The 17,835-nt window shown below is 46.4% G+C and overlaps 1 protein-coding gene across 1 annotated transcript in view; it reads right to left on the bottom strand.

Moving 5' to 3' along the window:
• LOC134984550 (zinc finger protein 271-like) overlaps positions 1 to 17,835 on the bottom strand; it is a 48,486-nt gene that overhangs the window by 18,120 nt on the left and 12,531 nt on the right. Inside the window, exons 2-5 of the mRNA XM_063950107.1 lie at positions 16,128 to 16,319; positions 15,265 to 15,343; positions 15,048 to 15,145; positions 4,428 to 5,004 (exon numbers count right to left, since the gene is read on the bottom strand). Coding sequence (XP_063806177.1) covers positions 4,428 to 5,004; positions 15,048 to 15,145; positions 15,265 to 15,298 — 709 coding nt within the window. The 5' untranslated portion in view covers positions 15,299 to 15,343; positions 16,128 to 16,319. The remainder of the gene's footprint in view (positions 1 to 4,427; positions 5,005 to 15,047; positions 15,146 to 15,264; positions 15,344 to 16,127; positions 16,320 to 17,835) is intronic.

The following is a 17,835-nucleotide window of genomic DNA, read 5'->3' as shown; positions in this document are numbered from 1 at the left end:
GGGGGGATGTTTGTACTCACCACACTTTAGGCGTACTCCAACTCGACCCCGAGGCTCCGACACACGCCGCACGCAGCGGTGTCCGGTCCCTTTTGTACTCATCTTCTGATGGAGTGGCCCCGACACGAGCCGCACGCAGCGGTGTCCGGTCCCTTTTGTACTCATCTTCTGATGGAGTGGCCCCGACACGAGCCGCACGCAGCGGTGTCCGGCCATTTTTGATACTCACCGCTGCCATGCTGCCGGAATCTTCTGCTGGATGGAGTGGCCGCGACACGCGCCGCACGCAGCGGTGTCCGCCGACTCAGGAGAGCTCAGTGTCTCCCTCAGCCGGGGCCCATCCCTAGCCGCACGCAGCTGCGATGGGACCCCGCCGGCAGCTCCCACGGTGCAGACTGGCAGTGGCAGAGCTGCCAGTCTGTGAGTGTAAGAAAGAAAAATAAAATAATAAAGAAAAAAGAAAAATTTCTTCAGCTAAACCCAAGTGAACCAGCTCACATCGGGCACATACTAAGACTGGCTTGGAGGGGAGATAGTAGGGGAGGAGCTAGCCACAGGTTGAGAATTTTAAAGTGCCAGCTCCCAATTACTGCCTACTATATCCCCATTGTAACTACGCTCCAGTGGCCCCTAGTGGATGAAGGAGAAATAATCAGCACTTTCACAGTGTACTACACAATTTGTGACTGCAACCACTTTATTGTTCTAAAGTGATATCAATCTGACACCTAACCATGCACCAGCATTGAGGATCAGAAGACCAACTGCCAAACATATATTAAAGTCAGCAACCACACTAGCAGTCAGTCACATGTCATGTGTTACTCATATGAGCACATAATCAACTACAAACACATTTTAAAGTATGTAGGAGTACATATTACTGAATTCTGTAATATACAGATCTTAATGTATTCAGATGCATTGCGAAGAAAACCACAGTAATGTACACAAACTCATATGCAATAGGCACTTAAACTTAACTATTCATACTGACAAAAGTAGATAGAAATTTAGTGCTGTATAACCCGTACTCGGTAGAGTGGGATACTGGGAGACTCGCCTCACTTCCAAGATCGATCAATACATCAGCGAATGCTTAGTGGATCCAGTGAACACAGACGCACTGTGCATACAGACGCACCGGCCATACAGACGCCTGTAGCCTGTATTGCGACCGGGTCTCCACGCGGTAGCGCTTAATGAACACAGACTCAGCGGCCTATGCTGTGACTGAGACCCCTCGTGGTAGCGTCTTAGACGGAAGTGAGGCAACAGTTCATGGCGGGAGACTTGCGGAAACTGGTCATGAACTGGGGGGAGGGGCGGCCAGGAGAGTGTCAAACTCCCCACCGCTGACATCAACCCTAGAGATCGCAGCCTCATGCTATTCCTGGTGCCCTAAGGCCTAGCGCTGGAGCACCCGTTTTAGCGGCGCGTCAGCTACTGTTTGGTAGTCTCCTTTCAATACCGTGCAGCTGTGTCCGTATTCCCTGACTATGGGGAACCGATGCCTTACCTTCTCCCCATGCTCCGGCCACAACCTGGTCACGTCTGCTGGACCTGCTAGTATATCCGACACAGACGCCCGCCGAGACAGCACTGTACACATTAGTAAGCGATGTTGCAACCCGGCAGAGAGTTGTTGGAGCGACTCTTTCCAAGACGCTGTTAAGAAAGATAGCTCAAAATCATAGTAAAACTATAAAAATAAATAAGAAAGCTTAGGGCTGACCTAGAACAGCAGCTCTGTGACCATGGTCCGGCTCATGCCGCACCAAACAATAAACTGATTTGCCTGAGCCAGTGGGCGGGGATATATGCACGGGCCCGATGCATCCAGGGAGGCCTGAAAGCTTGTGATCGTTTGGTGCCAATCCGCTGTTGCTCCATCATATCCCATTGTTATCCTGTGGATAACCTGTGGACCCTGCTGGAGAAATAGACGTTATGATAAGAACTTACCGTTAATAACGTGATTTCTCTTATGTCCACAGGTATCCACAGGATAACATTGGGATATGCCGGAGCGACAGCGGAAATGGCACCAAACGGTCACGAGCATTCTAGCCTCCCAGGATGCATCGGGGCTTCACCATATAAGCCAGCCCACTGACTCAGGCAAATCAGTTCTTTCCACAGCAATTAGGCAGGAGCATCAGGTAGAAACTTATTTAGGCGATAAGAACACACATGCACACCCTTCCATACAAGAGGGAAGAGGTTCAGTGATTGTCAAGATCCTCAAATCAGGTCAGGGTGGGACCCCTGTGGATACCTGTGGACATAAGAGAAATCACGCTATCAACGGTAAGTTCTTACCATAACGTCTAATTCTCTGGCTGGGTCCACAGGTTATCCACAGGATAACATTAAGATTCCCAAAGCCAGTTTTAGTGGTGGGGACGCTCCTGATTACACAGGAGGACCTTTCGCCCGAATTCTGCGACATGAGAAGCAAAAGTATCCAAGGCATAATGTCTGATGAATGTGTTAATGGAAGACCATGTGGCTGCCTTGCAAATCTGTTCTGCTGAAGCACCATGTTTTGCTGCCCATGAAGGATCTACCTTACGTGTAGAGTGTGCAGAGACATTAGCCAGAGTAGGGAGATCTGCATGAGAATAAGATTCTGATATTACCATTCGGAGCCATCTTGCCAGCGTCTGTTTACTAGCAGGCCATCCTCTTCTATGAAATCCGACGAGGATGAAGAGAGAATCTGTTTTTCTGATGGCACTAGTACGATCTATGTAGATTCTTAATGCTCGGACTACGTCCAGCGACGCTTCTTCCGCAGAAAGTCCCGATACCTGAAAAGCTGGGACTGCAATCTCTTCGTTAAGGTGAAACTTTGAAACTACCTTCGGAAGATAAAGCAGTTCTCAGAACTAGATCTGGTTATCTGGAAAAAAACTTAGGAAAGGAGACTTACATGACTGCTCCTAAATCTGATACTCTTCTAGCTGAGGCCATTGCCAGTAGAAAGAGTACTTTAGCCGTTAACCATTTAAGATCTGCTCTCTTAAGTGGTTCAAACGGAGGTCCCTGAAGGAATTTAAGAACTAGATTCAAATCCCAGGGAGATGCAGGAGGAACAAATGGAGGTTGAATGTGTACAACTCCCTGAAAGAAAATACGCACATCCTGTAAATCAGCAATCTTTCGCTGAAACCATACAGTTAATGCTGATACTTGAACTCTCAAGGAAGCTACCTTCAAACCCTTATCCAATCCTGCTTGAAGGAAATCCAAAATCCTGGATACTTTAAAAGATCTTGGATTCAAACTTTTTTCACTACACCAATGAATAAAGACTTGCCATATTCAAAGATAAATACGAGCTGAAGAAGGCTTTCTTGCTCTAAGCATAGTTTGAATTACTTGTTTTGAAAATCCTCTAGCTTCTAAGACAGACAATCCAGATGGCTGTGACAAAAAGGACCCTGCATTAGCAGATCTGGACGTTGAGGGAGCAGTATTGGTGCTTCCACGGACATCCTCAGTAGATCTGTGTACCAATGCCCTCTTGGCCAAGCTGGAGCTATTAGAATTATGGCTTCCTTTGCTTGCTTTATTTTTCTCACCACTCTGGTTAACAGAAAGATTGGAGGGAATAGATATGCTAGATGAAATTTCCCGCTCCAGGATCCTTTGTTCTTGATCTGTACCTCGGAACTTTGTTGTTTAGATGAGACGCCATGAGATCTATCTCTGGTAGACCCCATCTGTTCACTATCGTCTGAAACACTTCTGGGTGTAATGCCCATTCGGTTTCCTGAGTGGTGTGTCGACTAAGAAAATCCACTTCCCAGTTCAGTACACCTGGAACAAACACTGTTGACAATGCTGGAAGATGGAGTTCTGTCACCTTAGTATGGGAGTTACCTCCTCCATCAATCTTTTGCTGTGAGTTCCTCCCTGATGATTGAGGTATGCTACTGCTGTTGCATTGTCTGAGTGAATCTGGACCGGTCTTCCTTGCAGACTGTCCTTTGCCTGAACTAGCGCCATATAAATGGCCCTTATTTACAACAGATTTATTGGCAGGTGACTTTCCCTTATGGACCATTTTCCCTGGAACCAGGGTTCGGCACCTGCCACATCAAACAAAAAACGAATTTTCCTGAGCCTGGTATTCTGAAAAGCTTAGATTGTTTGGTGACCGTTCAGCTGTCGCTAACTAATATCCCAAGGTATATCCTGTCGATACCACTTTGGACCCTGTAGGAGAAATATAATTTTCTTGTCTATTTTTGGTAGATTTTAGTCACCGTGTCAGGAGGAATAAGCAAACTAATCCTAGAACCTGAAAATGCGATGCCTTCTGGGAAACCATGGTATAGTTACATTGCAGCTTCAGTAGAAATGAGAACGGAGCAGATAGGAGATCAACAGGACAGTGGGAGTAAGTATGTATTACTCACCTGTGCTGATATCTGTAGGGATTTCCTCCTCCTTACACTGCTGATCACCACTCACATACGTCTCTTCTTCTTCCTGTATATCTTCTGCCTTTATATCAGTCACAAACATCTCTTCTTCTCCCTCTGTAACTGCTGCCCTCACATCAGTCACATACGTCTCTTCTTCTCCCTCTTTATCTTCTGCCTTCATATCAGTTACATACGTCTCTTCTTCTGCCTTCATATCAGTCACATACGTCTCTTCTGCTCCCTCTGTAACTTCTGCCCTCACATCAGTCACATACGTCTCTTCTGCTCCTTCTGTATCTCCTGCCTTCATATCAGTCACACAAGTCTCTTCCTCTCCCTCTATATCTTCTGCCTTTATATCAGTCACATACGTCTCTTCTTCTCCCTCTTTATCTCCTGCCTTTATATCAGTCACATACGTCTCTTCTTCTCCGTCTTTATCTTCTGCCTTCATATCAGTCACATACGTCTCTTCTTCTTTCTCTTTATCTTCTGCCTTTATATCAGTCACATACGTCTCTTCTTCTCCCTCTATATCTTCTGCCTTAATATCAGGCAGATCTTTTTCCTAAATAACCCACAAGTCAGTAAAAATAGGATTTTGATAACCTACCGGTAAATCCTTTTCTCCTAGTCCGTAGAGGATGCTGGGGACGACATCAAGACCATGGGGTATAGACGGGATCCGCAGGAAAGATGGGCACGCTAAAGACTTTTCATTGGGTGTGAACTGGCTCCTCCCTCTATGCCCCTCCTCCAGACCTCAGTTGTAGGAACTGTGCCCAGGGAGACTGACATTTCGAGGAAAGGAATTACTTAACTAGTGGTGAGATATCTACGAACTCACACCCTCAACCATGCCGCACACATGGTATTCAACACAGTTCATGCCTGTTGGCGTGTGTTAATTGCTGCAACATGCTGAAACCAAGATAACACAACTTGTATAACTGCAATAACTAAACTGCAGGTAAAGTACGCACTGGGACGGGTGCTCAGCATCCTCTACGGACTAGGAGGAAATAGGAGAAAAGGATTTACCGGTAGGTTATCAAAATCCTTTTTTCTCATACGTCCTAGAGGATGCTGGGGACGACATCAAGACTATGGGGTCTATACCAAAGCTCCAGTACGGGCTGGAGAGTGCGGATGACCCTGCAGCACCGATTGACCAAACTTTAGGTCCTCATCGGCCAAGGTGTCAAACTTGTAGAATTTTGCAAATGTGTTTGACCCTGACCAAGTAGCTGCTCGGCAAAGTTGTAATGCCGAGACCCCCCGGGCAGCCGCCCAGGAGGGGCCCACCTCACTCGTAGAATGGGCCTTCACCGACATCGGTAACGGCAATCCAGCCATAGAATGAGCTTGCTGAATCGTACCTCTGATCCAGCGCGCAATAGTCTGCTTGGAAGCAGTACACCCAATCTTGTTGGGAACATACAGGACAAACAAAACCTCTGTTTTCTGTATTCGAGCTGTTCTAACGACATAAATCTTCAAAGCTCTAACCACATCTAGAGACTTTGGGGTATATGCAATTGCGGTCGAATTCCCGAAATTGTCGAATTTCGGGTCATTTTCTACCCAAAAAAAAATTCGCCTATGCAATTCAGTGCTTTCCGACCAAAAAACGGACTTTCAAAATTCGACTTTTTGAAATTCGAATTTTTGCAAATTCGACTTTTCTGCAATGATACAAGTGCTGCAATTCGACCAAAGCATATTCAATTCAAGTTTGGAAAATTCGACAGCAGTGCTTTTAGACAGCAAATTCGTCATTTTCAATCCGCCACACTTTGGAGGGTGAAAACAAATAAAAAAAATTTAAACATGTTTTTTTTTGTGTTTTTTTGGGGGGGAATAGCAGATCTATTTATATTAGAAGGGATTACTTATTTTTTTTTTTTTTTTGGAGGCACAAATATTATTTTTATATTTTTTAAAATATTTTTTTTTTTTTTTTTTTTTTTTTTATTGCTGGAACGGTAAAATCCTAAAAAAAAATGGCGTGGGGTCCCCCCCCTCCAAAGCATAACCAGCCTCGGGCTCTTCGAGCTGGTCCTGGTTCTAAAAATGCGGGGAAAAAATTGACAGGGGATCCCCCGTATTTTTAAAACCAGCACCGGGCTCTGCGCCTGGTGCTGGTGCCAAAAATACGGGGGACAAAAAGCGTAGGGGTCCCCCGTATTTTTAACACCAGCATCGGGCTCCACTAGCTGGACAGATAATGCCACAGCCGGGGGTCACTTTTATGCCGTGCCCTGCGGCCGTGGCATTAAATATCCAACTAGTCACCCCTGGCCGGGGTACCCTGGGGGAGTGGGGACCCCTTCAATCAAGGGGTCCCCCCCCCCAGCCACCCATGGGCCAGGGGTGAAGCCCGAGGCTGTCCCTCCCCCATCCAATGGGCTGCGGATGGGGGGGCTGATAGCCTTTTGAGATAATAAAAATATATTGTTTTTTCCAGTAGTACTACAAGTCCCAGCAAGCCTCCCCCGCAAGCTGGTACTTGGAGAACCACAAGTACCAGCATGCGGGAGAAAAACGGGCCCGCTGGTACCTGTAGTACTACTGGAAAAAAAATACCCAAATAAAAACAGGACACACACACCGTGAAAGTAAAACTTTATTTCATACGTCGACACACACATACTTACCTATGTTCACACGCCGACATCGGTCCTCTTCTCCATGTAGAATCCAGGGGTACCTGAAAATAAAAGATCAATATACTCACCTCAGCCATGGTCCAGAGATAAATCCAAGTACTTGGAGAAAAAAACAAACCGGACAACCGACCACACGGACTGAAAGGGGTCCCATGTTGACACATGAGACCCCTATCCCCGAATGCAGAGAGACCTGTCAGTGACAGCTGTCACAGAAAGGTCTCTATAGCCAATCAGGAAGCGCAACTTCGTTGCGCTCATCTGATTGGCTCTGCGCGTCTGAGCAGACAGTGCATCGCACAGCCCAGTCCATTATATTCAATGGTGGGAACTTAGCGGCTAGCGGTGAGGTCACCCGCCGGTCAGCGGCTGACCGGCGGGTGACCCCACCGCTACCCGCAAAGTTCCCACCATTGAAAGTAATGGAGCGGCTTTGCGATGCGCTGTCACAGCACAGACAGCGCACAGCCAATCAGGTGAGCGCCACGGAAGTAGCGCTTCCTGATTGGCTGAAGGGACTTCAGTGACAGGAGTCACGTGATGTCCCGGGATTCGGGGAAAGGGGTCTGATGTGAAAGCATTGGACCCCTTTCAGTCCGGTATGGAGCGGGTATTTGCGTTTTGTTATTTTGCCAAGTACGTGGATTATCTCTCTGGACGTGGATTTATCTCTGGACGCTGGAAGGTGAGTATAATTTTTTCACAGGTACCCTCGGATCGTCGGAGACCGTGGCAGTCGGCGTGTCAACATAGGTAAGTATGTGTGTGAAATAAAGTTTTACTGTCGACGGTGTGTGTGTGTCCTGTTTTTATTTGGGTATTTTTTTCCCAGTAGTACTACAGGTACCAGCGGGCCCGTTTTTCTCCCGCATGATGGTACTTGTGGTTCTCCAAGTACCAGCTTGCGGGGGAGGCTTGCTGGGACTTGTAGTACTACTGGAAAAAACAATATCTTTTTATCATCACAAAAGGCTATCAGCCCCCCATCCGCAGCCCATTGGATGGGGGGGGGACAGCCTCGGGCTTCACCCCTGGCCCTTGGGTGGCTGGGGGGGGGGGACCCCTTGATTGAAGGGGTCCCCACTCCCCCAGGGTACCCCGGCCAGGGGTGACTAGTTGGATATTTAATGCCACGGCCGCAGGGCACGGCATAAAAGTGACCCCCGGCTGTGGCATTATCTGTCCAGCTAGTGGAGCCCGATGCTGGTGTTAAAAATACGGGGGACCCCTACTCTTTTTGTCCCCCGTATTTTTGGCACCAGCACCAGGCGCAGAGCTCGGTGCTGGTTTTAAAAATACGGGGGATCCATGCCCAATTTTTCCCCGCATTTTTAGAACCAGGACCAGCTCGAAGAGCCCGAGGCTGGTTATGCTTTGGAGGGGGGACCCCACGCCATTTTTTTTTCCGGGTTTTTCCCGTTTTTTCCAGTTTTTTAAAATCGTGGCAAAATCCACCAAATCGGCCGATTTTCGCCCGCGGTTCTGGCGAATCCGTTTTTCATTGAATATGGTGAATTCCGTCAGCCACCTGCCGGAATTCACCTGGCGAATTGAGTCGGGGAAAAAAACGGCAAAAAATTTCCGCGATTCGCCCGGGAATTGCATATACCCCTTTGACTCAGCGAACGTGTCAGCAGCAACTGGCACCACAATAGGTTGGTTTATGTGGAAAGAGGAAACCACCTTTGGAAGAAAATGTTGACGAGTTCTCAACTCTGTCCTATCTTCAAGGAAGATCAGATAAGGGCTCTTGTGGGACAAGGCCCCCAATTCAGACACCCGCCTTGCGGATGCCAATGCCAAAAGCATCACCACTTTCCAAGTGAGAAAATTCAACTCTATTTCTTGTAGAGGCTCAAACCAACCCGATTGAAGCAACTGCAACACCACATTAAGGTCCCATGGTGCCACTGGAGGCCCAAATGGAGGCTGGATGTGCAGAACCCCTTTCACGAACGTCTGAACTTCTGGAAAGGAGGCCAATTGTTTTTGAAAGAAAACTGATAAGGCCAAATCCACACCAGCCTGCAGAAAATGGAGAAAACGTCCCAACTCAAACTCTTCCATAGGAGCCTTCTTGGATTCACACCAAGACACATATTTTCTCCAAATACGGTGGTAATGTTTAGACGTTACTGCTTTCCTGTCCTGAATAAGAGTGGGGATGACTTCCTTGGGAATACCCTTTCAGGCTAGGATCCGACGCTCAACAGCCATGCCATCAAATGTAGCCGCGGTAAGTCTTGATACACGCACGGCCCCTGCTGTAGTAGGTCCTCTTGAGGAGGAAGAGGCCGAGGATCTTCTATGAGCAACTCCTGAAGATCTGGATACCAAGCCCTCCTTGGCCAGTCTGGGGAAATGAGGATTGCTCAAACTCTTGTTCTTATTATTATTTTGAGAACTTTTGGAATCAGTGGAAGTGGAGGGAAAACATATACCGACCGAAACACCCACTGGGTCACCAGTGTATCCACTGCTATTGCTTGAGGGTGTCTCTGCAAGGTGAGCAAGCCCACGTGGTGAAACGTACGTCCTAACCGGCTTCACGGACTCCCCACTGCAGGGGGAGCCGTGACCAGCAGCACGAGCATACAGCGGCAGAAGTGGCTTTGAGACGGCTGACAACGGCCGAACGGTATCTCCTCCTCCTTCCTTCCTTCAGGTTCTCTGGCCCCGATGGCGCATCCGAATCCTGCAATGCCCATGGCATCAGGGTTCGCCTAACACCACTCACGGGACCACGAGCCGCCGCCAGCTCTTTCTTTGTTTTCCACGGCTCAACCCGCGGTCTCACTCTCACCTCTCCTCCGCTCTCTGATAAGGTCAGATAGCAAAAGGGATCCTCGGACTCATGTGCTCACTGTTCTTTTTCTTTGGTCTCCCTGTTTTCCTTTTTTCACTGCCCACAGTATAGTTATTCATCATTTTCTATACATCCTGCAGGGCAACTGAATAGCAGTTTAAACCATATGTCACATTGATATTTAATTGGCAGTACACATGCAATTTGATACTGCCTTACAGGTTTAACCACGCAGTGGGAGCTCAAACAAAATGCTCTTGCCAACTGTTGCTAATACACTTTACTTGCTTGTTAGGCCATTTGTGTGCATTTAATTGTGATCTCAATCAGCAAATTAACCAGGCTGTTTGGGGAATTATTTTATATTTTTCTTTTTCTCTTACCTTTATTTTCTATATGCACATTTATCCTTTTTCTAGTGGCGCATTTGGACCCTGCAATGCCTATTGGCATCAAGGTTCACCTAACACCACGTGAGGATTAAAGGTATTTGTGCATCTCCTTTTTTTCTGGACACAGCTCACCCTCCCACTCTCATCTGCCCTCCGCTCTCAGATGAGGTCAGACAGCAGAAGGGTTAAGTGAACTAGAGTGCCCACTTATTCTATCTTTCTGTCTCATTTGTTTCGCCATACGAATATTTTTGTATGGCAATCGCTACACTTACATGTGCTACTTATGATACCACAATTGGATACATAAATCTAGGATTGGCATAATATTATATTGTCTTGCATAAAGAAATTTTTTTTGCCATGTTTAATCCTTGATTGCATTTTTCATGAAGGTTGGGGAGTCATAGAGGAGGCATGCCGATTTAATTTTCATAACTGTGTTTTTCAAACTAGGATTCAGGTGAACATGGTAAATGTATATGCATATTTTCTCTTAGCCACAAGAATTGATGACCGTTAACATATTATGTATGCTACCTGCTGGAATACAGACAGATTACTGTCTCTTGAGTTGCAGAGGAATTACAGACTCAAGTTTTTATGATTATATATGATTTTGTTTAATTTTTGCCACAAGGACAAATTTTATGTCCAACATTATTTTGCTGGGGGAATTGTTTATATGTTATTTGAGTTATATTACCCCTCATATATTTTAGTCTAAAGTTGAAAAATAAAGGTTATGTTTTAACTTAGAATAAACATTTCATCATTACACATATATATGTTTAAAAAAAGAGTGCTCCAAACAAAGGAATTTTCTTTTATCGGCGAGTTGTGGGCTCTACCACACACGTCGGTTATTTGTGTGGGTCTCTCGACTGGAACAATAATATCTCTGAAGCTTCTTGTTTAGACGAGATGCCATCATGTCTACTTGAGGAACTCCCCAAAGACTCGTCACCTCTGCGAAGACTTCTTGGTGGAGGCCCACTCTCCTGGATGGAGATCGTGTCTGCTTAGGAAGTCTTCTTCCCAGTCGTCCACTCCCGGAATGAAAATTGCTGACAGAGCTCTAACATGTCTTTCTGCCCAGTGGAGAATCTTTGTCACCTCTACCACTGCAGCTCTGCTTTTAGTTCCGCCTTGCCTGTTTATGTAAATCACTGCTGTTACATTGTCCGACTGGATCTGCACGGGATCTTGAAGAAGATGTACCGCCTGTAGAAGGCCGTTGTAAATGGCTCTCAATTCCAGCACGTTTATGTGAAGGCAGGCTTCCTGACTTGACCATTTTCCTTGGAAGCTTTTCCCCTGTGTGACAGCTCTCCAGCCTCTGAGACTTGCATCCGTGGTTATTAGGACCCAGTCGTGAATCCCAAACCTGCGTCCCTCTAGTAGGTGAGAACTGTGTAGCCACCACAGGAGCGAAATCCTGGCTTTGGGGGGACAGGATTATTTTCCGGTGTATGTGTAGGTGGCATCCGGACCACTTGTCCAACAGATCCCACTGGAATACTCTGGCATGAAATCGGCTAAACTCTATGGCCTCGTAGGCCGCTACCATTTTCCCCAACAACCGAATGCATTCATGGATCAACACGCTTGTTGGTTTCAATATTTGTTTGACCATTTTCTGGATATCCAGAGCCTTTTCCACTGGAAGAAATACTCTCCGTACTTCTGTGTCCAGAATCATCCCTAAAAAGGACAATCTTGTTGTCGGTTCCAACTGCGACTTTGGAAAATTCATGATCCAACTGTGTTGTTCTGCACCAACTGTTCCCTGGATCTCGCTTTTATCAGGAGATCGTCCAGATAAGGAATTATATTGACTCCTTTTTAACGAAGGAGGACCATCATCTCCGCCATCACCTTGGTGAATACCCTCGGTGCCGAAGGAGAGTCCGAACGGCAACGTCTGAAACTGGTAATGGCAATCCTGTACTGCGAATCTCAGATAAGCTTGGTGAGGAGGATAAATGGGAACATGCAAGAAGCATCTTTTATGTCTACTGACACCATGAAGTCCCCCTCTTGCAGACTGGAAATCACTACCCCCAGGGATTCCATCTTGAACTTGAACCTTTTCAGGTAGAGATTCAGATTTTCAGGGTCTGACCGAGCCGTCCGGCTTCAGAACTACGAAGAGGCTTGAATAAAAAAACCTACCTTACTGTGCCAAGGATACCAGGACAATGACCTGATCCTGACATAATTTTTGAATTGCCGTTGTTACTGCCTCTCTTCCCGGAAGAGAAGCTGGCAAGGTCGATTTGAAAAATCGGCATGGGGGTACGTCTTGAAACTCTAGTTTGTACCCATGGGACACTATTTGTAAGACCCATTGGTACAGGCCAGACTGAATCCAGATTTGGCTGAAAAGTTTCAGACGTGCTCCCACCCGAGCGGACTCCCACCAGGGAGCTCCAGCACTATGCTGCAGATTTGGCAGAAGCAGGGGTGGACTTCTGCTCCTGCGATCCAGGAGATGCTGCGGATTTCTTTCATTTTCCCCTACCTGCAAAAAAAGGGGAGACCTTTGGCCTTTTTGTATTTGTTGGGCCGAAAGGACTGTATGTGAGAGTGGTGTCTTTTTCGCTGGTGTAGGAGCATAAGGCAAGAATGTTGACTTACCTGCGGTAGCCGCTGAGACTAAAGCATCCAGCTCATCACCAAACAAGGTCTCACCTTTATACGGGAGAGCCTCCATATTTTATTTTGGAATCTACATCAGCATTCCACTGGCGAATCCACATCGCCCTCCGAGCCGATACTGCCATGGTAGCGGTACTTGATCCCAAGAAACCTATATATTTCATGGATTCTAGTACGTACGCAGCAGCGTCTTTGATATGACCTAACGTTAGGAGTATCTCGTCTCCATATATTGTGTCAATGTCTAATGACAAGTTTTATGACCACTTTTCAATAGCACTACTCACCCACTCACAGACAATGGTAGGCCTGAGTAGTGTCCCATTGGCCACATTAATAAATCACCTCACTCACTTGCAGTCTGTCGGCTCCTTAAGTGAAGCCATTCCAGGCGCAGGGAGAAACACCTTTTCTCTTTTATGACAGGGCCCTGTCTAAAATGCGGGGTGACTCCCACCTTTTTTGGAAAAAGGTAAGCTGCCTGAATTCCTTTTGGGAATCTGAAATTTCTTTTCAGGTTAAATAAGACCTGAGGTGGAGGGAAAATTACATTACTTCTTTACTAAAGTAAACCCTCTCCTTGTAGTAAAAGAGGGGGCTTCGTAACTTCTAACACCTCCTTTATAGCTAAAACATGTTTTGAATGCTTTTTTGCTAACTTAGGACCTATACCCCTGGAATCACTAGTGTAGACACAGGAATCAGAGTCCGTGTCGGTATCAGTTTGTACTACTTGTGCAAATTTGTATGTGACCCAGAAAGGTCCCTGTGGATGAAAGGCAGAACTATTAAAACTCACATCTTCAACATATTATTTTCATTTTCTGTATGAGATTCAGTCCAACCTCTTACTGATATGATTCACACTATCATGTAACCTTTCACCCAATCAGCCTCTTGGTGTCATATTACACCTCTGTGTCCCTGACATGTCTCCACAGAAGTCCCTGCCACAGACATGTCACACACTGCACAAACACACCACAGACACTCCGGGACTTATTGAGGACAGACCCACAGTAAAATCTGTCAGAGGGACACATATGGGATTTGCCAGTTCACAACCCAGCGCCAGTAACACAATGTCTGTGAACACAAAATGCCCACTGACATTCAGCGCTTTTATAATGTTAATCACACAATTACATAGCACCAAATTCACTGTGGCCCCCCTGTTTTGCACCCTGATACTTGTTCAGTAGTGGAGGAGGAGCAGCCTGAGGAGAGAGAGAAAATGGCGTTGAGCAGTGTGCTGGCTGACTGAGGAGGAAGCTCCACTCTTCAATGGTGTGTTTCGCCTCAGCTTTTATGAGGTAATTTTTTATACTGGTGGGGGTAGGGACTGTGCCTCAGCAACTTATGCCCCTTATTTATGCCAGTTTCCATAGGTTTCATGCTGCCCTGCAGTGCCTGTGTATGTGTGGGCAACATGGCATGCTGCGCTCCCGCCAGCCGCGTGGTACCTTTAGCCGTCACTTTCTTGATTGAAGATCTGTCTTCTAACACTCACCTGTCTTCTGACTTAAGGCTCTGTGAGGGGGGTGACGGCGTGCTGTGGGAGTGAGCATCTAGGCACGGCTAGCGTTCAGTTCCCTTCAGGAGCTAATGGTGTCCTGTCAGCCAGAGGCAGAGCCATGAAACTCTTTAGGAAGTTGGTTCCTACTTCTGCCCCATCAGTCCCACGAAGCAGGGAGTCTGATGCCAGCAGATCTCCCTGAAAATAAAAAAACTAACATAAGTCTTTTCAGAGAAACTCAGTAGAGCACCTAAGAATGCATCCAGTCGACCTGAGCACATTTCTAAAACTGAGGTCTGGAGGAGGGGCATGGAAGCAGGAGCCAGTTCACACCCAATGAAAAGTCTTTAGCGTGCCCATGTCTCCTGCGGATCCCGTCTATACCCCATGGTCTTGATGTCGCCCCCAGCATCCTCTAGGACGTATGACAAATAATATTGTAATAATGTATACTATCATTAACGGGGATTAAACAGTATATCAGTGTATCAGACACACACAGCTTCTCTACAGATCACATAGTTACAGTCACTTTGGTATATTGGTGAGACCCTATATCCCACCTACCTGATCCTCCTGTGGGATCCTGCGATTCTCCTCTGTACAATCCTGTGAATACGGAGGACGGGTACATCTCTCCGGGGTATCTCTGTTACTGGGTCCATCTGTAGGAGACACACAGTGACTGAGTACAGTGTATATATGTGATTATCAGATGATGTGTGTATATAGGGGGCCCTCATACCTGGTCTCCCCTGTACAATACATGACAGTCTCCTCTTACCCAGTGATGTGAGGGGCCGGTGATTCTCCATCATCACGTCCTTGTACAGACCCCTGTGTTCCTCTATATACTCCCCCTCCTGCATGGAGACATAGACAGTGACATCCCGACACCTTATAGGAACCTGACACACACACAGTGATACAGTCATCACCCAGACACCTCCCCTGGTGTTACTGTATAATGTCCAATTCCCAGCAGTCACCTCTCCAGTCATCACCCAGACACATCCCCTGGTGTTACTGTATAATGCCCCATTCCCAGCAGTCACCTCTCCCGTCATCACCCAGACACATCCCCTGGTGTTACTGTATAATGTCCCATTCCCAGCAGTCACCTCTCCAGTCATCACCCAGACACGTCCCCTGGTGTTACTGTATAATGTCCCATTCCCAGCAGTCACCTCTCAAGTCATCACCCAGACACTTCCCCTGGTGCTACTATATAATGCCCCATTCCCAGCAGTCACCTCTCCAGCCATCACCCAGACACATCCCCTGGTGTTACTGTATAATGTCCCATTCCCAGCAGTCACCTCTCCAGCCATCACCCAGACACATCCCCTGGTGTTACTGTATAATGTCCCATTCCCAGCAGTCACCTCTCCAGTCATCATCCAGACACATCCCCTGGTGTTACTGTATAATGTCCCATTCCCAGCAGTCACCTCTCCAGTCATCATCCAGACACATCCCCTGGTGTTACTGTATAATGTCCCATTCCCAGCAGTCACCTCTCCAGTCATTACCCAGACACATCCCCGGTGTTACTGTATAATGCCCCATTCCCAGCAGTCACCTCTCCAGTCATTACCCAGACACATCCCCGGTGATACTGTATAATGTCCCATTCCCGGCAATCACCTCTCTAGTCAGCAGCTGAATGATCTTGTTGGTGAATTCCAGAATCTTCTGGTCAGTGTGCCTCTCATGTATCAGTGAGTGAGGTGGAGGCACAGTGATGGGGCTCTGGGTCCTGCTCAGTCCCTCTGATACACAGGGACAGCTGCTGGGTGCCTCACACTCACTAGATGTCTTCTTTACTACCGTGTAATTCTGTGTATTGGAGATTTGGGATTTTTTTTTTTACTTTTACTTTATTAAAACATATGTGACAACACTGTATAAAGTGCGGAACACAATATCAAATGAGGGTTACATGGTGAGACAATAGTGCTGTAAGCAAAATTAGTACAAAAATATAAAAAGTACAAAACACATTAGTGACTAGAGAGTAACCATTTTCTAATAAGACACAATGGAGAATAACAAAGGTTCAGAACAAGAAGCCTCCTCAGATAATAACACAAATTAGAGTTATGCAGTAATACAAGGATTGAGGGGAAATCACTTTCATATAAACCGGTCTCATACCAAAGTGTATTTTTGAAACAAACCACAAGTTACTCTCCAATATAGATATAAAAGTTTCTCATGTAGCAAAATACTATCTTCGTGCTGGAGTCTTTTTATAAATATGTAAATATGAAACAAAAGAAATGACAGGAGTGCCTCCTAGTGCAATAGTATATAAACGCCACCCATGGGCAGTGTACAATTATAGGATGAAACCCTACCATATATAAAATATGTAACAACTTATCTATCTCAAGTCGTTTACTGGTCCCCACGTTTCTCAATTTCGAAGGATTATTTATTAGAGAGCAAATCTTTACAATCTGAAAAAATAGGATTTTAATTACCTACCGGTAAATTGTTTTCTCGCAGTCCGTAGATGACGCAGAACTTACCCAAGAACAAGGCAGTACTGAACCAAAGAACCACTGGTTCACATGGAAAGAAGAAACCACCTTTGGAAGAAATTGCTGACGAGTTCTTAGCTCAGCCCTATCTTCATGGAAGATCAAATAAGGGCTCTTGTGAGACAAGGCCCCTAACTCAGACACCCGCCTTGCGGATGCCAAGGCCAACGGCATGACCACTTTCCAAGTGAGAAACTTTAACTCGAATTCTTGGAGAGGTTCAAACCAATCTGATTTAAGGAACTGCAACACCACATTAAGATCCCAAGGTGCCGTAGGAGGCACAAAATGAGGTTGGATGTGCAGAACTCCCTTCACGAACGTCTGAACTTCCGGAAGAGAAGCCAATTGTTTCTGAAAGAAAATGGACAAAGCCGAAATTTGGACCTTGATTGAACCCAATCTTAAGCCTGCATCCACCCCTGCCTGAAGAAATTGGAGAAAACGTCCTAACTGAAATTCTTCCGTTGGAGTCTTCTTGGTTTCACACCAAGACACATACTTTCTCCAAATACGGTGGTAATGTCTAGACGTTACTCCTTTCGTGGCCTGAATAAGCGTGGGAATGATTTACTTGGGAATACACTTTCGGGCTAGGATACAGCGTTCAACAGCCATGCCCTGAAACGTAGTCGCGGTAAGTCTTGATACAAGCCGAAGCAGGTCCTCGCGAAGAGAAAGTGGCCACAGATCTTCTACGAGCAACTCCTGAAGATCTGGATCCCAAGCCCTCCTTGGCCAGTCTGGGACAATGAGGATCGCACAAACCCTTGCTCTTCTTATGATCTTGAGAATTTTTGGTATGAGTG

Source organism: Pseudophryne corroboree, assembly GCF_028390025.1.
Source record: "Pseudophryne corroboree isolate aPseCor3 chromosome 3 unlocalized genomic scaffold, aPseCor3.hap2 SUPER_3_unloc_62, whole genome shotgun sequence".
Classification (NCBI taxonomy): Eukaryota; Metazoa; Chordata; class Amphibia; order Anura; family Myobatrachidae; genus Pseudophryne; species Pseudophryne corroboree.
The sequence above is the reverse complement of the archived record's forward strand: the minus strand, read 5'-3'. Positions and strand labels throughout refer to the sequence as shown.